Here is a 25,272-nt window from a genome sequence, read left to right as displayed (position 1 = left end):
GCTGACCCGAAGGCCCAGTGGAACAGCTGACCCGAAAACCCTGTGGATCAGCCAACACGAATGTCATATGGAACTACTGACCCGAAGGCCCAGTGGAACAGCTGACTCGAAAGCCCTGTGTATGTATTAGACACCACAACTTAATGGGTAGCTCTCAAAATGTATTCCCAACGCTTTAACACCGAAGTGTAAGTTGGCGGATTTAGAAAAGTCTTTTGTTCCAACCCGTGTAGCTAACCCCCTGCAGTAGTTTGCTCCCATCAACAACTAACTTTGAAATATTAGAGTGTCTCGCGATATGAAGTGAATGCGGATTATTCACCCTTGGCACTGACTACGATGGTTGCCTGTTATACCACTAGTGTCAGGTAGAAATAATGTACGGTGGAGTGTTGTTAAAGCGCTGTTCCTGTATGACTGCAAGTGGTTTCTTGGTAGTAGTTTCTTGGTAGTAGTTGTTTTTCCGAAATCGTTTCGAATTCGGACAGAATTTTTGAAAAAATTCCGATTCTGATGTGATTCGGTACGTATTCGGTACGAATGTTGTATGGACGTGGTCACCGAATTCGGAAAGAATTTTCTTAGGAAATTCTTAAAAAATATTAGAGTTACGCAACGAATTCGGTCCGAATTCGGAAGTAAATTCTTGGATAATTGGGAGACAAAAATAGATTTTCTGACAGAATTCGGAAGAAAATTCCGGAAAATTCGATAAAAATTTAGATTTTCTTAAAAGATCGGTCCGAATTCGGAAAGAAATTCGAAGAAAAGTTCAGATTTTCTGAAAAAAAATCGGAACAAATTCTTGGGCGCTTACGCCTTTGATATTGACACTCACAGAAAATTTTCTTTTAAGCGCTATTTATGGAAGATTCTAATTTCAAACTTTCTAATGATTTTGCCTGTTGTTATCATTTTGTGATTAATACTAGAACAATGTGCACAAGTATGTTGAAGCTATCAACACTGGCTTGAATTATTATATGTTGCATTTCTATTAAAAAAATTTTAAAATTGTATATGCGAATTTTATAACCAGTCATTTTGTTTTTCGACAAGAATCGAAAAAATTGATTAGAAATTGGAACGAATTCGGAATAACGATTCTTAAGATTCTTCAGAAAATGTGCAGAGATTCTTAAAAAAAAAAACTTATAAAAAATCGCTTCAATTTCTAGGAAATTATTAGAGAAATCGGCAAATTTCTAAAAAATATTCAGAAAATCTCAGAAAAAAATCGTAAATTAGAGCCCTCGGAAAAAATTTTTAGCTGGCACGTTTTAAACATCATTGAGTAAGGATGCTAGAACAGTTTTTGTATCAGGCGGCTTGTATAACTACGGGAGAGTAGCAGGTGGATGATTGAGTGATAAATCAGACGACCGTGAATTAAAATCGCCAGTTAGTACAAAAGTAAAGAGTAACCTATGTAGATTAAAGTTGTGTGCAAAGTAAAGTAAAGTCGTGTGTGAATAAGGAAGTAACATAATAAAGCATTGTAGAATCGTTATAAAAACGAACCCTCTATTTTTTTGCCATAAATCGTATCGGGGAATAAAACAACGTCTACACGGAGTTAAGTCAAACCTAATTCCGCAAAAATATATTAAGTCATGATATTATTTACTATGAGAGTCCTTCTAAGAGTCTTCTTAAAAATATATTTTTATGGTCTTTTTTAGCATAGTCACAAATGAGGGATGCTATAAAATTGTGCCATTAATTTTATTATCCCCGGCCTCTCTTATGGTGACGTGATATCTTAGGTTTCGGCAAACTACAACACTTTGTCTGCGGTTTTGAAGTTAATCGACCTTATGTATACATAGTTCAATTGTGACACATTCCTATTTCCTTTTAATTTCTTTTATGCGATAATATAAATTTTTATTTTTAACAGGTCTAAAACGCTGCTCACAATTGAGATGAAAGTAAGTATACGTTACCAAGACACATTGTAAGTCTTAGATTTATAAAAGACCCATAAAAACCTACATTCTTTGTAGTAGAATTAAATCACAGTGGTTGATGTGACATTTTGAATTATTTTGTGCCACCTCCACAACAAAATACCCCACTGTGTGGAAATTTTTGCGGTTAGGATTGCAAATTCTCTTCCTCGAATAAAAAACCTCAAATAAGAAAGTGGTGTCTTGTTGCTTGCAAATATGTTTAGTATTGAAGTTACATTACATACGTCGGGATCGCAAAACAAGAACGAAAAAAAATAACGGATCAGTGTTTCAGAAATAAACATATTAATAAATATTAATAGATACAAAAATATTTTAATATGATTCAAACTCTTTCGCCTGCTGGCCTCTTTCTTCTTCTCTTTCTTCTTATTTCCACAAATGTCGATTGTCAACAAAACAAAAATATAGAGTGTCCTTTTAATCGTTCGGTAGTGGTGACAGCCCTTGAAAATGGTTCTTATAAATATGGCGATATAAAAATACCCTCACATTTGATCTATAATGCTACTGTAGATCAAATATACGATAAAAAGAATATTTCTGCGGCGAATGAAAGTTCAACAACCATTCAACACAGTACCTGTATTTGTAATATAGTACCGTGTTTGCCCATATGTTCTTGGTTTATAGCAGATGTATATCAAAAATTGGATAAGAACGAAGATGTAGAAACTACTTTCATTAAGAATGTAATAACATCGAAAAATGAATCGATAGAAATGCATTTAGTTAATGACTTCTATCACATAGAAACAAATCTAAATGATAAATGCAAGGATATTGTTTCATTGTATCCCGATTTAAATACAAATAGTAATTGGACATTATATGAGGTAAAGATTTACTTGATGAATGTGCGCTTTCCAATATAGAAATAAACGATTACACAGTATAACAAAATTGAACTTTTTTTTTTGAAATTTAAAAATGATCTTCGCCCTAACGATCATTTTTAATGATTTTTTACTAATTTTGCTCGTTTAGAGTTGAGCATGACCTTTTTTGAAATTACAAGAAATCCCGCACAGATTATGAAAGAGGACCGAAAAAAGGAGAGCCGTGTATCGCCGTTTTAAAAGTTTACATCGGGAAGTAACCTAAACAGGCGTGGCAAATTCGTCTCATTTCTACAGGTTTTGGAATATTCGACATCAGATTCCTTGGAATCTTTGCATTTTAGGTATAAAGTGTCTTTGGCAATACTACTGACAACAATGCGGGGTATCTTTCTATGATAAAAATTAACCCTCATGCGAGTCACCAAAGGGGTCTTTTTGGTCCCTTTTTTCAGAAACGTTTAAAAACTCATTTAAAATGTGTCAGATCAAAATATTCTACACAATTATTTGTCATAAAATTTTACTATAGGTTCCCGAACACACCTAAACTCTAAATCGTACCTAAATGCCAGGAATCTGTCAAAAGAAAAATCACGTTTTAGGGTTAATGTTGTAAACTTTCATTCTAGATAGAAGACGTCAAAGACAGATTAGATATTATTGGTAGACATTATTTCTAAAACTTTTAGACTCTTAATTAAAATTTATTCCATACTGAGTCAAAATCTCCAAAAATACCGCACTTTTTGGGGTTTGTGTCAAAAGAAGAAATGTTCCAAATCAAATTTCATTATTAGTCTCTGGCCAAAAGAAATTTGTAGCTATAAAATTTAACATCTCCTGAAGCTTTCGCTTTTTAGGTATGATTTAGGACCATATTCTACCGTTTTTATTCACAATTTCCTTATCTGCGGTCACAAAATATATTTTATTTATGTTTTTTCATAACATATTCTTTCAGAAGATTGTGTGTGCTCGATCCAAACTTTTTTTGAAATATCTATTGTGAATATATATAGGGAAATATTGACAACCCAGATCGGACTTTGTAAAATTACATATTTTAGTACTATAAAGTCAATCATCATCAGGATAAGTCATAGGTTCCTGATATTGTGTGTGAAAATGCGGGGATATATATCTGACATACGAGTCCTAACATCCATGGTTTTAGCAGCTACTCCTGCTGTGACAAAATTGACACCTTTCGTCTAGAACTAAATTTCGTGTTACTTTCATGCATCACCTCGAAAAAAGAACAAAACAAATTTATTCAAAAAATATTTGAGTTTTTTTTGGCAAACTTGATGTACATATTTTCTTGATATATATTGCAAATACATATTTCATTTGTTCGGCGACTTATATCGAAATTTGATGGAGATTATTTTTGTCTTTGACGTCTTCTATCTAGAATGAAGTTTTGTGGGACAAAACGTAATGAACTCAGATAAAGTACAACATTAACCCTAAAACGTGATTTTACTTTTGACAGATTCCTGACGGTACGATTAAGAGTTTTGGTGTATTCGGGGACCTATAGTAAAATTTTATGACAAATAATTTTGTAGATTATTTTGATCTGATACGAACTCATTTTAGAGGAGTTTTTAAACGTTTCTGAAAAAAGACACCAAAAAGACCCCTTTAGTGACTCCCATGAGGGTTAATTTTTTTCATAAAAAGATACCCGGCATTGTTGTCAGTAATATTGCCAAAGACACTTTATACCTAAAATGTAAAGATTCCAAGGAATCTGATGTCGAATATTCCAAAACCTGTAGAAATGCGCGGAACTTGCCACGCCTATTTAGGTTACTTCCCAACGGAAACTTTCAAAACGCCGACACAGGTGTCTTCTTTTTTTCGGTCCTCTTTCATAATCTGGCCGAAATATCTTGTAATTATATTTTGTGTTGTACAGTGTTATTTTATAGTTATAAATTGTAGCTGACTATGAGGTTGGGTGAAATGACGAATTGTATACAATTATAACACGGTTTGTTTCAATTTTTTTTTTAAATACATTTGTATGGAGAATTTTTTTTTATACCCTACACCACACTATGGTAGGGGGTGTTACGTCTTTGTGCATTTGTATGTAAATTTTATTTTTATGCCAAATTTTAAATCCGTTGAGATTTGGATAAAGGCCCCATATATATTTTCGCCCGATTTCACTTATTTGCTGCACCAAACACGCTATATGTGTCTGATTTCGATGAAATTCGGAATGTGTGACTCAATAAAATAAATGTGCCAAATTTTATAGAAATCGGTTGAGATTTGGATATAGCTCACATCACCGACGTAGCCAGGGGGGGCCCGGGGGGCCCGCGCCCCCCCGAAATGATTTTCGTTCCCACAGGATATTAGCTTATGTTACACATTTTTTAATTTTTGAGTAAAATTTTAAAATGTTTTAGATTTTTAAAGAAAAATGTAAAGTATTTGGGTCAACTACATTGGTTTACTTAAATAATGAAGAAGTTAGGTTTTTTGAGCAATTTTCTGCAAAGTTGTTGGTAAGTTTTAAGGTGTTGTTTAAGCGTTTAATAGTAATTTTAGGCTGACTCTAAGTGTTGTTGAGTTCAGAACAAGATGTTTACTGGCTTGTAAACAATTTTTAGAAAAAAACATTCTTGTGGTCCTTATTCTTAATTATGTTTCAAATTTGCAAAAAAAAAAAAACTATACCAACCATTTTTTATGATAAAACTTCTGTTCCACCGCAGTCTCGTTCGTTGAGATTATTAGAAACTGCTCTCTTGTTACAAATTAGTAAATGTCTATTGTACAAAAAAGGATTTTTCTGTCGTACTTTTTATGTTTTGTTCTACCTTTCGAATGTTAATAAAACCAAGATTAATGAGGTTGAGGTCAATATTTATATTTTATTTATTGCATATTATTTCCAATATTTCAAAATTACATTGAATTTCAACTTCAGGGATTTTTTTTCTGTCGATTACACTGTGCAACATTTTTAATGTGATCTTGTGCAAACAATTCGAACTGATGATTTTTTGAAAGTACAGACCCAAACGACAAGAAACCTTAGTTGGGTTTTGTTGTGCGAGATCCAGCTCGGATTTTATGGCCCCATCTAAACATGGTTAACTATTGAGTTTTTAAAGAAATTCGGCGCTATATCTCTGAAACCAATGCGAATCTTCTTCTGACCTCTGAAGCAAATTTTTAGATAAGGACAAGAATAAAATATTTGGAGAAATATTGAACTCGAAAAGCTGCATTTATTGCCTCAAATTTCAAATATTTTCTTTTGGAAAAATATTCCCTAGAATGAAATAGACGTCAAAATTTGGTGAAAAAGTATTGCTCCTTAAATAAGTTGTTTTTATTTGCAATTTTAAATATTAACAGTTTAAGCGAGGAGTATATCAATAGAAAAATAAACTGTGCTTTTATCGTGTGTACAGAAAATGGTTGGCAAACAAAGAAAAAGCTTAAATAACAAAAAGAAAAAATACCAGTGTTTCCATTGTAAGACGGACATTTTGGAGATCGACGATATGTTGGAGTGCGATGCATGCAAGAAAAGTCTCCACGCTCAGTGTACACAGCTGAATAAAGTGGAGGTTGAGAGATTATTTGAGAATAAGTCTATCCCTTTTAAATGTCAACGTTGTTTACCTGCGGATGATGATAAAGCAGACATGAAAACTTTACTGTCGGAAATGAGAGACGTAAAGAAAACCATGAGTTTTATGTCCTCTCAGTATGATGAAATTTTGAAAGGTGTCAAAAAGAACACAAAAACAATAAAATCGTTGAAAAGAGAAAATGAATGTTTGAGAGAAAACGTAAAAAAATTGGAGTCTACTGTTGCCTTTTTAAATGATGTTCGTGTAGAGAAGGATTGCGTGATTAATGGTATAACAACAGCTGATGAGAGAGCCCAGCCAACTGATGTTGTTATTGCAGTGGCAAACCAAATTGGAGCTGCAATTAGTAAAGACGATGTTGAAGATGCTTATTTTTTAAACAAGCGAAATACAACAACAAACAAAAAATCTGTTGTTGTCAAGTTTGCAAGCAAGAAAGCAAAAACAACATTTATGCTAGAGAAGAAGAAGCTTAGAGAGAAGGATGAAACTAAAGCTGTTTACATTAATGATTTTATTTCAAAAGATACGATGGATGTTTTTAAGCATGCAAATTCACTGAGATCCGTTGGATACAAATTTGTTTACACCAATGGAGGAAAAGTTTTTGTAAAGATGAACGAAAATTCTAGGCAAATTCGTATGAAAACTATGTCTGACGTAGATGAACTTTTAAAGAAGACTGTTTCAAAGGGGAAGAATGAGCGTAAGGTGATTGAAGTGGATCTTAGTGATGATGATGATGAAGACGACGAAGCGACAGATGATGATGATGATGAAGAAGAATATGGTTTTCATTCGCCAAATTAATGCATAGAACATATAATATTCAAGTATGCGATTTTTTAACTTCATAATTATTAATGATGAATTCAAAGTATTTTCGCAATATAGATTATTATAACACTTATATTCATAATAAAACTGAAAAATTTATAAATATTCTATCTGTAAACATTAGAAGTGTATCGTCTATTGAAAAATTTAACAAATTTAAACATGAGTTATCTAAACTTGATAAATTACCTGAAATTATTGCCATACAAGAGACTTGGTTCAGCAGTCAGTATATAAACTTGTATCAAATCGATGGCTACAGGGTTATTAATTGTGAGAGGTCAGATGGATATGGTGGAACGTCTGTTTTTATTGATTCTTCTTTGAGATATAAAACATTGTTGAACAGAAGTGAGGATGGTGTGGAGGTTATTACGGTGGAGTTACCCGATATCCTGGTACGGAATTCTAAGTTGACATTCACATCGCTGTATCGGTCGCCAAAGTGTCTTGTGGATACATTTGCCGCAAAGTTGGAAACAGTGCTGAGGAATTTTGACAGAGGACTTATTTTGATGGTTGGTGACTTCAATATTGATTTATTAAGCAAGACCAGGCAGACAACGCGGATGGTAAATCTTCTAGAGGAATACAATATAAAATCTTGTCATAACCATATTACGAGGCCAAGTTCAAAAAAATGTATTGACTGGATTTTCTGCAACAACAATGATTGTATTTTGGTGCATAGTATTGAGAGTCATCTATCTGATCATAACATATTGAGTTGCTTCATAAACACAGACTGTGCAAATCAAAATTCAGTGAAGAGTATAAAAAAGGTAAATTATTCCAGATTTGCTGAGTACTTGGATGGGAATATGGGAACATTATCTACGATTAATAATTCTTCGACGTTATGTGAGGCTTTTGTGGACATGTTGCACTCGGCCGAGTATCAGAGCACGGTAACTGTAGAAAAACAACAAAATAAACGCAGAAGTATTGCTCCTTGGATGTCAGACCAATTGGAATCCCTAATAAATTTTAAAAATAAATTGCTGCATCTCAGACGGAAGAATCGACATGATCGTAATATAAATGATAGATTAAAAAGAATAAGCAATGTAATAAAGTTCTGCAGCAAAAATTTGAGAGATGATTTTTATAAAAGCAGTATCAAATCGTGCAACGGCAATATGAGGAAAGTCTGGCAATTTTTAAACCATGAATTAGGCAGGAGTAAAAAGACGTTAGCTGATATTATTGATGAGGATGATAATGTTATTATGGAAGATGTCGAAAAAGCAAACAAATTAAATAGGTATTTCATCAATTCTGTGGATAAACTACGAGATGATATTGTACGTTATCCGGGTGATGACCTTAACTTATATGGTACTCTAAGATTCGAACCTAGCCAATTTCAACTAACAGGTGTTCGTTTTAATGATGTCATAAGGGAGCTTGAAGCATTAGATTTCGCAAAAAGTTGTGGTGCAGACAATATCAAACCAAGGATGCTGTTAATTAGAAAAAATGAGACTGCTGCTATACTCGTCAAAATATTCAATGGGATGGTAGAATGTAGCAAATATCCTGATATTTTAAAGACACACAAGGTATCGCCTGTGCCTAAAAAACCTGATTCCAGAAGTGTTTGTGATTTTAGGCCTATTGCTATTTTATCAGTATTGGATAAGGTTTTTGAAAAGTTGATTGCTGCACAGATTACCAAGTACATTGAGGAGAAAAACATCTTGTTCATTGACCAGTATGGATTTAGAAAATCATCAGGAACTGACGCAGCTATTTTTAACATTGTGGAATATATATGCAACGGAATTGATTTGGGATATAAAGGAGTTGCTGGAGTATTTTTCGATTTCACGAAAGCGTTCGATCTCGTAGATCATAGTATACTCATCAAAAAATTGCAGTCGATTGGATTTTCGCAAAATACATTAATGTTTTTCAAAGATTTTTTGGCCAATAGATGTCAATACGTTAAAGTATCGAATAGCGAAAGCCATTGTCTTCCAATAAAATATGGCGTTCCACAAGGCAGCGTTTTGGGTCCGCTTCTGTTTAAGATATATATCAATGATCTGAAAAACATGCAGTTCTTCGGGAAGCTGGTGATGTATGCTGATGATGTCAGCCTATTTTATAGATATAAAGATGAACAAGTTTTACGTACACAAATTGAATATGATGCAGTATTGTTGGCAGAATATGCTAGATTAAACAACCTGGTATTAAACTCTTCCAAGACCAAATTTGTTCGTTTTAAACCACATCTAGTTGGCGATGCAATGTTTGTTCATATAAATGGGGTCCCAGTTACCGAATCAAGGACAATAAAGTACTTGGGTCTAAATATGAATAGTAATATGTTGTGGAACTCGCATGTGGAAGAAATTAAATCTAAGATTTCATCTGCTATTGGAATCCTTTTTAAATTTCGAAGACTTTTTAGTAGTGAGGTTAAGTTCATGTTATATAAAACGTTAATACATTCTCACTTGACTTATCTCCCGGGAATTTATGGCAGTATGAATAGCACCTTATTGAAAGAGCTACAGCGATTGCAGAACAAGGCGCTCAAGTTATCTTTGAATTTACCGAGACGTTATTCCACATTAAGGCTTTATAAAAAGAAAGCAAAAAGTGTTTTACCCATAAAGGGTTTATATATGCAACACATATTGCGATTTGTTTATAAATCCATATCAAACACTCACCCCACATCGATTGAATTTCATGAAAACATAGAGAGGTCCACAAGAAACACTCGACAGTGTCGACTCCTGCAGACAGAGAGATGCCGTTTTGAAGTAACAAAACAAAAAATTGGCTATGCTGGACCAAATGAATTCAATAAATTGCCATCGGAAATAAAAAACATAAGAACCATATCAAATTTTAAAACTAAATTGAAGCAATATTTACTAAGCAAACTAGATACACTTCTAATGTAAATTCATTTCATCGTATGATTGTAAATTGTGTTAGAAACATATAATGTTAATTTTTTTTTGGTTGTCAAATTTTTTCTTTGCCCCTACAAAGCCTTTAGGCGCTGGGGCCACAATTAATTTAGAAATGCTTAAATAAATGAAATGATAAAAAAAAAAAAAAAAAAAAAAAAAATACACAACTCTTCAGAACATGTCATTGTTGTAAAATGCCTCTATGCTGTTGTTTTCAGTACATTTTCAACGACGATTTAATAAAAATATCAATAATGTAGTGAAGTCCGAAATGCGAGAATAAACTGTTGGTGTGAACTGTGTTTGAAATACGTGATGTAAAAGATATGATGCAAAATACTGCTGAAACAACATGAAGTAAGCATTTTAGAGTTTCAGAATGTTCTAACGAGTTGTTGAGAACTTTATTTGGAAGATTTTTTCAAAAGGTTACTTGGTTCAACTCCCAACAGTTTAGCCCATACTGACCAGAATTATGTTATGTAAAATGCAGTTATGTAAAATTTTCTATATTTTATAGATTTTGATGCTTTAGATGGAGTTTTTCTTATGTGGGGTTTTCAGAAGATAAGTTCTACTAGTACAGGGCTACAATATTGCTAAAGACAGCAAGGCCAAATTCCAATTCGTTTCTTAGATAAAGGCCTGATAAATGCAAAAACGTGTAGATTTAGCCCGGTTTAGATGAGGCCTTAAAATCCGAATTGGATCTGACAGGACAAAACCCTACTAGGGTTTTTGTAGTCTAAATATGTATTTTCAAAAAATTCATACTAGAAGTTGTTTGCATTTTCAGTGTTGCATAGTGTTACTCTTTGAATTGTATTTTGGGATTTATGGATGCACATTTGTAGAAATGTTCCTTTTTCCTGCTTTGACAAAGAACTTTGTGACGACAAACGAAATCAAAAAAAAAAAAACTGATCGGAAACAGATTCTCTTCTTCGTCAAAATCTCAACAAGAATCAGTCGGCTTCGTGGACAGGAATATACCCTAAGTCTGTGTGAACTGAAATTTTCATCTATGGACAGATCGAATAGGGGCCACACAACCAAAATCCTTTACCCAAAGCTATATATTAGGAGATTTTCAGAATTGTGTAGCCATTTTCGAACGTATGAACTTGGCGACAAAATGTGGATTATATCATTGATCACAAGTGTTGCGGAGAAGTTACCTGAAGAAATGGACCGGACCGGCATAGTTCATTTTGGAAGTAGATTTTATTTTGGAAGTCATTCCTTTTAAAAGATTTTGCTCCCACCAGTCATTCCAGTTCGTCACAGAATATTTTTCAGTTTTTTTTTTTCAGGAAATATGGGCTTGCCCACGAAAAACACAATATCGTTCTAAACACAAGGAATACGTTCAGTAAACATTTCTAAGGACCCTCGAACAGATCTTAAACTTCATTTGACAACTATTTTGATGGGTTTTGAAGGATGTACCGCAGTATAAGGTTCGAAAGTTGTCGTGCGCACCAGTCACTACACATGACGGCGGTAGGTGTTCTTTACAGTTTTTGGACCATTTTCTCTGAAAGTATGGACTTTCCCCTGAAAAACTTGTACTGTAGTAATAGTGGCCCCGAGAACACTTGTTGCAAGTGTTATTTATTAATTTATTTATATCATATTTTTACTTATAACTAAATTATTAGCAAAAAGGAAGCGAAGCCATGACTACTTAGTGCTTCAGCTTACACTTATCCACTTATTTATTGTCGAGAGAGGTCTTACACTGCACATCTCTGAACATTTTTGAAATACTCTGTGGAAGATTACCGAAAGAATGGATTGATATGGTCCATCTTCGAAGTTGATCAAAATTTGGACAAAATAAAACGAAGGCCGAATTTTGGAACGATCTGTTCGAGAATCATCGTGTCCTCCACCAAGACGGACGAACATAGCTAAGTCGACTTCAAGTTTTCTGAAACAGATTTCTTCCAAACACATTTTGGCCCTAAAACCATTATTTCGATGAGGTTTATTTTGACTAAAGGCTGAGAGTATAAAAAATGTAGATTGGGAAACATTTTGTTCATGGATTTTTGCTAAAAGATACATGTATTGATCTTGGATTGGACGCCAGAATTTCATTTTAAAAGAATTCAAGACTGTTTGCCAGAGTTTTCCTAGTTCCTGGTCAATTTATGAGAAGATCCACGATCGGAAACCCGAATTTCTATAAGAGAAGTCCGACGATTGGACATCAAAAGAGTCTATTTACATGCACGATTGGGCAATAGAATTCGTGATTAGGTGCTAGAATTTCATGATTGATAGACTCACTATTGCTCAGAATATTTTTTTATCAAGAAAACCACTATCGGCCTTCAGAAATTCTTTGTGATAAGATCTACGATTGGACACCAAAATATCTTTAGGGAAATAACGATAGTTGGTTTCTTTATGACAATAAAAGCTATTGGACACCTGAACTTCCGAAATTGAAAAATTTACCATACTCTGGAGTGGAAAATTAAAGCCTGAAACAAGGGGAAATTGGCCAAGAAATCTTACGCCATTTTAATTAAAAAATAGTAATGAAAATTATTTCATCAGTAAAATAAGCCTAAAATAAAGTTTAAATCATTGCTAAATAATAAATTTTCGCTAACATTAACTTTAAAAATTTTGGTCAGGTGGTCCCCCCCCCCCCCGAAATGAAATCCTGGCTACGTCCCTGGATTTGGGTTTAGGACGTAGAAGAAGCCTGCCTTAACTTGATGATCAGATAATATAATAATAATATGGTGAAATAAACCAACAGTTTTGCGGGAAAATTGGTAAAATTTTAATACAATGACTATATCTTTATTACTGGAAGATATGTTCCCCCGAAAGTTATATTTAGAAAAGAAACTCATGACCTTTTCATTGGTAATTTGGTAATTAGTTTTCGCTGTTGTTTTAAATTATTCAAATATTGAAGGCTTTAGCCACATTATCCAACTGAAGTTGTTCAAATTTGGTAGTAACTGTGTATAAAATATTTCTTTCGAGAATCGTTTGATATTGAACCAATGCGGAAAATAATAAAAGAAAAGAAAAAATATTTGGTCTGTTCCAGTACTGCAAGAATCTACTAATTACAGTGTTTTATTTAACTTGTTTTACTATTTTTTTCGCTAACATAAAGGAAAAAATTTTATCGTAGTAAAAAATAGTAGCTTCTTGCAGGTTCTGGAACAGAGCATTTATAGATTGTACCAAGGCCTATAGAAGGTCGGCTATTCAGAGTTCTGTTTGTCTTCTCAAATCTTTCTGATATATTCGGTACGTATATCAGGGATTTCTATATTTTATCTGGTGTTGTTCTTGTTGGTTCCTGTACCTTGGGTTTGTAATTTTTTATTAATGATTTTATCATGTATGTAGGGAAATTGTTCAAGTGCAAAATGTTCTCAATTTTTGCTTTATTTTCGTCATGGAATTTCGTATCACTTAGATTTAGATCTATTAGATTTTTGGCCGTGTTTATAATTGCCTTTTGGTATGTTTTGAATGATAGTTTATTAGTCTCCCAGAGGCTGTGGGCTTTTGATACCAGTTTAAATCAATACCATTATCGTTGACATTCCTCAACGATGTAATGTGGTTACTTTCGTTAGGAGACAAACATTGTCTACCAATAAATCGAAAAGAATTCCCTCTATTCAAATACGTTACAAACCCAAGGTACAGGAACCAACAAGAAAAATTACGGACCTATTCGGGTTCTGGCGAAACTACTAAAGCTAGAACCTTGAATTGTGAACTTGCGTTATTGTTGTTATGAAGGGGTGAGATAACGTTTAGTGTTTGGAAATTCGTACTGGAAGGGAATGCTGTGTTAGTAAAGGGGTAAAACCAGGAGCCAAGTCTGAAATTTGCAATATGAGTCGCTGTTGGTATATGTCTGTGATATGAGGTCGTAGTTTTGGAAATTCGAAATTAAAAATATGATAGCTGTTTAGGGACTACAGTGTACAGTACTAAAAGGAATTAAATCGAAAAAATATTGCTAATAAAAATAGGTCTTAGTACAACAGAATCTCCAGTGTTCACCATTTCCATATTATGCTTATATATATTTTGTTTATATATATTTTGTTCCCTTTCCTCATACGAAGTAGCGGGTATTTGCTATGTTTTAATAAAAATATTCGTCGCATTCCAGTCAGTAAAGTTGATAAATATACCAAATATCTAATGTGCAAGGATTCCAAGAAATCTTAACATAAATATATATTTTCAAAAATGTAGAAATTGTAGAAACTTGCAAATTAATACTGATATTTGCATGGTCGGCAATGCAAATACAGACTTCATTTCTTTGGTGGCTTATAATAAAATTTAGTCGAGAATAGTTTTGTCTTTGACATCATGCTTCTCAGATAATGGTTTGTGGGACAAATTTGCATAAACTCAGATGAAGTACGACTTTAACCTTAAAATGTGTTTTGAATTTTTACATATTTCTGGAGTTTAAATAAGAGATAGAGTTTTGATGTACTCTAGAACCTATAGTAAAATTTTATAGTGAACATATATGTAGAATATTTTGATCCGATACGATCACATTTTACAGGAGAAGGGACCAAAGAGACCCCTTTAGTGATGCGCATAAGGGCTAATAATATGCAAATGAAATCAGCGACCCCAAATTTTTCGGAAAATTTTGCCGCTGTGCGTATGTAACATTTACAAATTTCATATACACTTCCACTCGTAATTACGACAGATCGAGTCTACCAGAACCTACTCTCCCCTTTAAAGAAGAGAATTAAATTGGGAATACCACTAAGTTTGAGGAAGTTGTAATTCATGAGAGTAACGTTTTCCAAGTGCCAAATTAGGTATTTAATTATGATTTTTACTGACTTCAAGTCGCTCCCTTAAATAATGAAGCAGAAATTCAATATTTTATTATTATAAAAGCACAACTTTTTTAGAGAACAAATTCTGCACACATTTTGCAAATATTAAACAATTTCAATATAATTTGGCAAATTTATTTCTAGACCCAATCCTGTAACACATTCCAAATTACATTAAATTGGACATACACAGCGTGTTTGGAGCATCAAATACTTCAAATCGGCCGAAAATTTATATGGGAGCTATATCCAAATCTGAACCGATTTCAATATAAATTGGCAAATTTATTTCTACACCCAATTCCGTCACTCATTCCAAATTTCATCGAAATCTGATACATATAGCGTGTTTAGTGCAGCAAATACGTGAAATCGACCGAAAAATATATGGGAGCTATATCCAAATCTGAACGGATTTCGATATAGTTTGGCAAATTTATTTCTAGGCCAAATTCCGTCAAAAATTCCAAATTTCTTTAAAATTGGACCGGTAAAGTGTTTTTAGTGCATTAAATACTTCAAATTGGCCGAAAATATATGTATATGGGAGCTATATCCAAATGAGAACTGATTTTGATATAATTTGGCACGTTTATTTCTAGACATTCTAAATTTCATTGAAATTGGACGTATAAAGAAAATCGAAGGGGTCAATCATTGTTAAAAATTGATTTTAAATATTAAATCGCGAAAATTGCATCCAAGCCCACTGTGCAATTTTTTTCTATTTTTCATTAAATAGCTAATAAAACAACAAAACATACAAAAAACAAGTGAGCCAAGGCTATAGTCGGGTCCCCTGTGCATAAGCTTTTGACTGGTAAAATTCAAAATATTAAAATTGGTATAGCTTAGCGCCTTTGCTCTGAATGTCTTCATTAATACAGGTCAATTTTGTTGAAACGCATTCAAGTGTATCGTCAACACAACTCAAATAAAAAATGGAAAAGTGGGATGTACGCCAACCATAAATAGGCTTATTTCCCTTTGGGACCCCCATCAACTCCCAACATTTCTTGAGGATGCGATCAAAATTCCGACCTGTAGGTAATTGCACAAAAAAATGCAAAAAGCTATGCATTACAGACTATTGCGAAATCTCTGTTGTTTGATCGCCTAAGACAACCTAATTCACATCATTCTAAAGGTAAAATTTTTTACTTTCCTTGCCAGGTTTTGGTTTCGATATACCTCTGACAAAAGAGAGAGATATTTGCTTTGAAATAAAACGTTGACTTTTTCTCCAAATAAGTTTTTTGCCCATTCCGACCCCTGAATATTATCCGACCATCACCAACATCAATAGGCTTCTTCCTCTGTAAGACCCCCATTAACCCCCAAAACTTCGTGACGATCCGATCACAATTGCGACCTGTAGCGTGATTATAAAAAAATGGAAAAATTGGATGTATTACCGACTATTGCAATATCTCCGTTATTTGGCCACCTACATCATTGTAAAGATGGGATTTTCTACTTTCATTGTGATATTCGTCATTATTATTTAAATCGCAAAAATGAAAAACAATATTTTTGAATAAATTAAACAAATTTTCCCACAAACATGTGGAAACATGTGTTTCGATTTGTGTAGTTTCGCATTACGTTGTTTGCCGGAACTAACCATTGACGAAAATCGAGGTATAAGTGTAATTGCATTGTTTCCCTCATGTTGTGGAAAATATTTGTAAATATTGTAGCAAAACTATTTTTTTATTTTATTTTAACATTTGAAATAACAAAATATAATATTAAACAGTATGGACCCGGTTGGGAGTTTAAGTCCCACCCCCGGCAATACAAGAAAAGTAGCGATTTTTTTTTTTAAGTTGGTTTACAACCTCAAAATCTAAACCCGCGACTTAAGACGTTGTCACAGTTGAACGTGACATAAGAAATCATATGATCGCCAAAGACTTTGTCCCTTGAGACAACATAGCTACATACAGCAAAGCTACATACTCTGAAACTTCATACGGAATTCCTTTCTTAGTAGAATTTAATTTTATTTGTATCTTCTTTCATAAGGATGGAAGACTTCGACTGGATTATTACGATGTAATTTTCAATTACCAAGAGTTTTGTTTTACTCTTACATTCGACGAATTTGAGGGTATACCTGTCTTTTTTGTGGATCCTCAAGTTTGTTTCACCCCACCATTACAGTGGTATGAGGCTGTAACGGGTTATGGTAAGTTGCAGATATTGTTTAGTTATAATCCAAATGAAAACCTATATTTTATCTTTCTCTCTCTCACTGTCTAGCCATGTTGGTTTCAGTTCCATTCTTTTTGCTAACGATATTCTGTTATGGTCGTATCTTGAAAACCACAAATGTTTACCAAAAATGTCTTATACCATATTTGAGTTTTCTCTCAATTTCATACTCATTATTGGGTATTTTAAGAGTGGGGAATATCGAATTGGACCCAATACCGTGTATAACAGTCGGTAGGTCGTTGTATATTATTGTTTTTTATTTATTTGTTTATTTATTTACTTATTTATTTATTTAATTTATTTATTTAATTTACTTATTAATTTATTTATTTACTTATTTATTTACTTATTTATTTATTTACTTATTTATTTATTTAATTATTTGGTTATGTATTTATTTATTTTTATTATAAAATAAATGGTCATCAGCTTATATATTATTGATTTGTGTGAAACGTTTTGATTTTCTTTTCTTTTTAAGGTTATGTCAACACCTTCTGTGTTATAAGCTATCTAGTATGGAACTGCATTTTGTGCTTTGAAATCTGGTGTAAATGTACAAGTATGATTAAGAGATCATCCTATTTGCTATGGTATTTTATAGTAGGTACAACAGTTCCACTGCTAATGATAGGGCTTATCTATGTGGCACAAAACATTGGCATTCCAGATGAATACACACCGGGTATCACCGAAATGAAATGCAGCATAGAAAGTATGTTACAAGTTCTAGTACCATCTTAAAGGTATTTTGCCCAAGGAAATCCATTAACATTGCACCTCATTTCTTCCAGCAACCCGTTGGTCGGCATTAATTTATTATTATGGACCGTGTATTGTAGCGGTTATTTTTAGTGTGATTCTCTTTTGCAAGATATTGCGTTATATTAAAACCAGCACAAAAGATTCACAAAATTGTCGAGATGAGCGACAAATGTAAGTTTGAAAGGATGATCATTAGCTTTTTTCTGTGCATTTTTCAATTCGTTTTATAGGTTCCTTTTAAGTGTTCGTCTCTTCCAATTGATGTGTGCCTCATGGACTTGCGATATTTTCTCATATTTTTTTGCTATGTTAATATCCAAAGATATACCATTGTTTTTTATACCGGATATTTTGAATGCCACACAGGTGAGTAAAGAGGGACTTCAGGCATGTCTACGAGGGATATACAGTTTTTATTTAATAATATAGAAATTTATATTTGTTCCTCGGATTGCATCTATCACAGTGGACAACAATACTCATTATAAAACCCCCTACTAACCCATTATTTTGACGAGTTAGAATGTAGAATTCTCTTCATCATTCTAGTTCTTACTTTACATGTTACTGATGTGCTTTTGTTTCCATTTGTTTTGCCATAATTATTCAATTATCGCCTAGTTTGCCATTTCTTGTGTATTTGTTTTTGTTGTACTTTCTTGTATAATAGTCCATTACGTCATATCTGTCTTCTGTGTTTGTATCCCGTATATGTGTGTTGTTGTTGTTCGCCTAGTGCGAGTGTGCGTCTGTGTGTTTGTTGTTAGTTGGCTTCTCGAGGTTGCCAGATGCATGCTCTAGATACTTCCAAACGATAAATGTCGGGATATAAATATCAGATGACGGGCAAACATTGATCAGTTGTGTTTTAAGCGTTGAACTGAATAGATCGGTTAAAGAGTAGCTGCGTGCTAACCAGAGACAAGCTGTGTGCTTAGTAATTAAAGTCGGTTCCGAGTAAGTGTAATAAAGTATATAAAGCATTGTAGAAACGTAATCTAAAACGAATCCTGTTTTATTTGGTACAAATCGTACTGGGAAACAAAACAACGTCTACAAGGAGATTAGTTAAATCTAATTCCGTAACAATATTTTGCTTATGATAGAGGTATATATGAACATTTTTGCATAGAATAAAAAAGATTTTATATCTATAATTGCACTGTACATTTATGGTCAGTTTCACTAAGACGATTCCAATTCAAATTCGTTTGAACCACTACCAAACTTCTATTTTGTTATACCCTACACCACACTGTCGTAAGGGGTATTATGTCTTTGTGCATTTGTATGTAACATGCATAAGGAAACGAAATAGACCCATAGTTGCTTTTGGGTATATACATAGAATCACTCTCTTAGTCGATTTATGCATGTCCGTCCGTCTGTCTGTCTATGTTTTTTTGTTCGCAACGTACAGGTCGCATTTTTTGTTCGATTAAGCTGAAAATTGGGAAATATAATTATTTTATCCATAGGAAGAACGCTATTGCTTTTGGTGAAAATCGGTTCAGATTTGGATATAGCTCTCATATATATTTTCGGCCGATTTGACGTATTTGCTGCACCAAACACACTATATAGGTCCGATTTCGAGGAAATTTGGAATGTGTGACTGAATTGGGTCTGGAAATAAATGTGCTAAATTTTATCAAAATCGGTTCAGATTCGCATATAGTTCACATATATAATTTCGACCGATTTCACATATTTGCTGCTTCAAACACAATGTATATGTCCGATTTCGAGGAAATTTGGAATGTGTGACTGAATTTGACCTGTTAATAAATGTGCTAAATTTTATCAAAATCGGTTCAGATTCGGATATAGTTCCCATATATATTTTCGGGCGATTTCACGTATTTGCTGAATCAAACACACTATATATGTCCGATTTCGATGAAATTTGGAATGTGTGACTGAATTCGGTCTGGAAATAAATGTGCTAAATTATATAGAAATCGGTTCATCTTTGGATATAGCTCCCACACTGGTGTAGGGAATCATTGATCCTTTCCTTACTAATTTTTTTAAATAGTTGATTCATTTTTGTTTTTAACCAAACAACAACTTTCAACAACAACAGGAGTTTGGTAGCAATTCGAACGAATTTGAATTCGCATCGTCTTAGAGAAAGAGGCCATTATATATTTATAATTAGTATATTCCGGGTTCAAAATGCTAATTAGCAAAAGCAACGAATGTTTGCAGCTTTACCTGCTAAAATTTCTTCGAAATATGTTTAGCAACAATGAACAACGGCAACATGTAGCAACAAATTTCACAAAAATATTGTTAGCGATGCTGATGCTATTTAAAATTGTCGCTATAATAAAATAGCATCGGACACGCATACTCATATTTTGCAGCACACATGGTCAAAGCATATCAGAAAACCAGGTTTTCAACAAACAATTGTTTTTGTTACCAATCATGGTTACCAGTGTAATGCATTAAAAATCACGATATTTAATTCCACTTTTTCGTTCAAAGGACATGTGAATTTTTGGTGAAGCCGTTCAAAATATATTTTTTTATTTTTAAACAATAATAATTAGTATTCATTAGGTTCGACCATATGATGGAGGCATTTTGACATAAAATCACACCTTTTTTTTTACTGCGTTGGCAACTCTAATCACAAAAACACCCTCGGTTGCTAAATCGCTGCGACGAATGGTCAGCCGACTGCCAAAAAGCAAAAATGTACAAAATAATATGCTTTCGGTTGCTTATTTAGCCGTGTGTGTCAACATTGTGTAGCAGTTGAAGTGTACAGCTAATGCTAAAGTTTTTAGATGTTGGCTTTTAAACCCTGATTATATTTATACATATAAATAAATAAAACTTTTATTTTATCTTTTAGGGAATTACAATTTTCTATCTCTACGTTTGCCAGCGACGTATTTCTGATGCCATCAAGAGAAGGTACATTATTAAAGATATGTCAAACATTATTTTATATTTTTAAAATATTTTTATTTTTTTTACTTCTATTTTTTTAGACACAAAAGAATAAATAGTCGCCCAAATATTTCCAAGGAAATTGAAACCTTGTCTTCATCGTAATTTTTAAGAAATTCATTGTGATGTTAAATAAGATGAAACAAAAATAAACATGTATGTAATAATATTTATAAATGCTACAAAAATATTTTTATACCCCCAGTCTACGGGCAAAATTCGTCATCGAGTCGATATAACAATGTCCGTCATGCTTTGCACATCGTAATGTTTCTACCAGACATAGCTGATGTTTTAATATGGAGTCTATCAATGCACTTCTACGGGCACCTTCCACACAAAATTTCGGAAAAGTTCAGTTTAAGAGCTGCTCTTGAACCGATTTGATTCTGTTTGCAATAAATTGCATTAGCTGCCCTCATCACAATGGTAGAAGTTTTTCAGGGTCAAATCCATACTTCCTGAGAAAATAGAACGAAAGGTGTAAAAAAAACCTCTATGGCAGCATGTGTAGTGGCTGGACTGCACAACATTTTTCCAACTGATCAACACTTTTGGTCGAAAATTTCGATTTCGTAATATTGTGTCCAAACATAGTTTAAGTTTGGAAAATGAGCAATATAAAAAAAAACAAGTAAAAAAGTATCAGTCGGCTTTGCCGACAGAGATATACCCTCAGCCTGTGCAAATTGAAACACTTTTTTCACAAAAAACTTATGTGTTTAGGGGCTTTCAAAATTTTGGTCCTATGAACCGACAAACATTTTGATTAGGATAAAAGTTCAAAAATTTTGCGGAAAAGGTACTTAAAGAAATGGACCGACATAGACCAATGGGGGTGCCATAGGGGGTTTTTACACCCTTCGGGCTGTTTTCTCAAGAGGTATGGACTTGCCCCTGAAACAACTTTTACCATCGTAGTTGAGGCAGCGAATGTAAGTTGCTTCAACAAAATCAAAGTGATTCAATAGCAGGTCTTAAAGTGAACTTATCCAACATTTTGCGTAGGAAGTACCGGATGGAGTGGGCAAATATAGTCTATATTCGAACCTGATCTATATCTGGTAGATATTATGAGAATGTGTAAAGTATGGACCAAATCGGTCACTCCCATCAAGAGTTATCGTGCGCACAATTTTTCCGAATATTTTTGAACTTTTGAGGGGTAGGTACCTGAAGGAGTGGACCGATATGGCTTATTTACGAACTTAAACTAAGTTTGGAAACAATATTACGAATGCCAAATTTTGGCCGGAATGGGCATATCCGTTCGAGAATTATCTTGTGCTCCCACCGATAAACATGGTGTCATAGGGTTTGTTTTTCAACTTTCAGGCTATTTTTTCAGGAAGTATGGACTTGCCCCTCAGGAAACTTGTACCTTCGTGTAGGGGACAGTGAATACAAGATGGTACAACAAAAACCAAGGCGATTCGAGAGCAGGTCCTAAACTGAACTTTTCCGATATTTTGTGTGGGAGGTACTCGAAAGAGTTTACCGATTGAGTCCATATTGGAACCTCATCTAAGTCTGGTAGAAATTTCATAATGTGCAAAGTATGGACCAAATCGGTTACTCCCTTCAAGAGTTATCGTACGCACAATTTTTCCGAACATTTTCGAACTTTTGTGGGGGAGGTACCGGAAGGAGTTGACCGATATAATCCATCTTTGAACTTGAACTAAGTTTGGACAAAATATTACGAAAGCCACATTTTGGACCGAATCGGCAGATCCGTTCGAGAGTTATCTTGCTCTCCAACCACTACACACGGTGTCAAAGGGTTTTTTGTAACTTTCAGGCTATTTTCTCAGGAAGTATGGACTTGCCCCTAATGAAACTTACAGCGTCGTATAGAGGACAGCGAATACAACTTGCGTAAACAAAAATCAAAGCGATTCGAGACCAGGTCCTAAACTGAACTTTTCCGAAATTTTGTGTGGGAGGTACCCGAAGGAGTGGGCCGATTGAGTCATATTGGAACCTCATCTATGTCTGGTAGAAATGTCACGATGTGCAAAGTATGGACCAAATCGGTTATTCCCTTCGAGACTTATCGTGCGCACAAGTTTTGCGACAATTTTTGAACATTTGTGGGAGAGGTACTTGAAGGAGTGGACCTATATGGCCCATCTTCGAACTTAAATCGAATCTGGACAAAATATTTCGATACCCAAAATTTGAACCGAATCGATTGATCCGTTCGAGAGTTATCGTGCGCACCAGCCTACCAGACAGACGGACAGACAGACAGACGGACGGACATTGCTAGATCTACTCAAAATTGTCTGAAACGGATATCGTACAAACATACTTGGGGTCTAAAACCATTATTTCGATGAGGCACATTTGTGGTCGTATCAAAGTGTAAATACCCTCTTTAGCCTTAAGGCTGAGGGTATAAAAAACTAAAAAAAGCGTTAAATTAAATTAAATGCGAGTTCTTCTTTGTCCAATTAAATATTTCCATTCACCTTTTTGATTCAATTATAAAATGTTTTGGCTATTTAATTTACTAAGAAGCACCAATTCTTTGTTCACTCACTTTACCGTCTTTACTCCACGATTGTCTTGTGGAAACTAAAGAAAAAACGTTCTCTACTTTTCTCACATAAAGAACATATGAAACGGATCAGTATTATTTTCAATTATTTTATGTTATTGTTTTTATCATCAATGAATTCCACACATGTAAATAGTTCCTTTTACTTTACGTTTTCAGTAACTTCATTCATTATTAGATTAAGTATACAACTCACTCTTGAATTTAAATTTAACAGCTAAAAATACACCTTTGTAAATATATTAAATACTACTACTTTAAGCAACTGTGTACTACTATATTTTATCATACATGACTAAACGACTTTGTCGCTTCTCAAAAGTGAAGCTAAGTATAATAAAATTGAATAAATTCGTTCATTCCTCTTGAGCAACTTGAACTCTGTACAACAACCTCAGTGCTTCCTTAAGTAGTTGAAACTGATAGCAGAGCATCATCCACAATACAGAGAGTGAATCAACTAAACAATCTACGAAAATCGTGTTTTTTCACATACCATTTTTTCTTTTCCTCTTCGCTTGCTGGGTTGGTTAACTGTGAGTTACAGAAAAAAAGGCCTGCTTTTCGAAGAATAAATCGCAACAACAACGAATGAAATACAAGCGTTGTAAGTTACGCTCTTTGACAAAAATCCTCTCTCCACCCGTAAAAAGTATGTTCTAATATAAAAACTATGTTGGTACCCAAAAAAATAAAATTGAGATATGTTACATAATATGGCAAACATATATTTGTTTGCAACCAGTCCCAAACATATATTTCTTTGGATCCAAACCTATTTCTAACATTTATTTTTCTCCATGAAAATATGGTCAGAACATGTATCAAAAATTGTCTTCAATCGACCGGCACCTTTTTAGGGGAGCTATATCAAAGTGTGGACGTATTGAGAATTTTTCTCGTGGAGAAGTTTTGTTGACACTGGGGCCCCAAAGGGCAAATTACCGCAAGTTCGGTCAAAAATTGTAGCCAACATAACGAAAACCGGGAGTTACCGTTATATGGGGGCAATACCAAAACAAGGACCTATGTTGGGGATTTTTAGTCGATAACTTTTGTGACCACTGGGATACTCAAATGACAAATTAACACTAGTTCGGTCAAAAGATGTAGCAAAAATTCTCAAAATACTGAAAATCGGGAGGAATCGTTATATAGGGGATATACCAAAACATGGACCTATGTTGACGAATTTTGGTAGAGATGTTTTTTGACCACTGGGAACCTCAAATTGCAAATTACCGCTAGTTCGGCCAAAAAAATGTAGCAAAAATACTCAAAATACCAAAAATCGGGAGGTATCGTTATACGTGGACTGTACCAAAACATAGACCTACATATGTTGAAAATTGTTGGTGGAGTGGTGTTGTGACCACTGTGCTCCTCAAATGTGAAATTACAGTAGTTCGGTTCAAAAATGTAGCTAAAATCTTCAAAATATCGAAAATCGTGAGGTACCGTTATATGGGGCCAATACCAAATCGTGCGCCGATATATCCCATCCTCGAACTTAACTTGCGTATGGAAAAAGTAAACTCGAGTGAAAAATATTGCGTTCTAGCTCAATTATTGCAGACGCTAGAGTGATTACAACAGACAGACATGGCTATATCGGCTCATAAGTTTTTCCTGATCATGAATATACTATATATATTACAGGGTCGCAAATGATTATGTCAATGAG

The 25,272-nt window shown here is 33.9% G+C and overlaps 1 protein-coding gene across 1 annotated transcript in view; it reads left to right on the top strand.

Moving 5' to 3' along the window:
- The first annotated feature begins 2,174 nt into the window (after positions 1 to 2,174).
- The window catches only part of LOC141401372 (G-protein coupled receptor Mth2-like), a 45,389-nt gene continuing 22,291 nt past the window's right edge, over positions 2,175 to 25,272 (top strand). The window contains exons 1-8 of the mRNA XM_073981545.1: positions 2,175 to 2,809; positions 17,105 to 17,267; positions 17,342 to 17,527; positions 17,778 to 18,011; positions 18,091 to 18,232; positions 18,292 to 18,427; positions 20,928 to 20,989; positions 21,067 to 21,181. Of these exons, the coding sequence (XP_073837646.1) occupies positions 2,294 to 2,809; positions 17,105 to 17,267; positions 17,342 to 17,527; positions 17,778 to 18,011; positions 18,091 to 18,232; positions 18,292 to 18,427; positions 20,928 to 20,989; positions 21,067 to 21,130 (1,503 nt within the window). The 5' untranslated portion in view covers positions 2,175 to 2,293 and the 3' untranslated portion in view covers positions 21,131 to 21,181. The remainder of the gene's footprint in view (positions 2,810 to 17,104; positions 17,268 to 17,341; positions 17,528 to 17,777; positions 18,012 to 18,090; positions 18,233 to 18,291; positions 18,428 to 20,927; positions 20,990 to 21,066; positions 21,182 to 25,272) is intronic.

The sequence above is a fragment of the Musca autumnalis genome, unplaced genomic scaffold, assembly GCF_047663935.1.
Source record: "Musca autumnalis isolate F117 unplaced genomic scaffold, ASM4766393v1 scaffold_4, whole genome shotgun sequence".
In the NCBI taxonomy this organism is placed as follows: Eukaryota; Metazoa; Arthropoda; class Insecta; order Diptera; family Muscidae; genus Musca; species Musca autumnalis.
The sequence above is the reverse complement of the archived record's forward strand: the minus strand, read 5'-3'. Positions and strand labels throughout refer to the sequence as shown.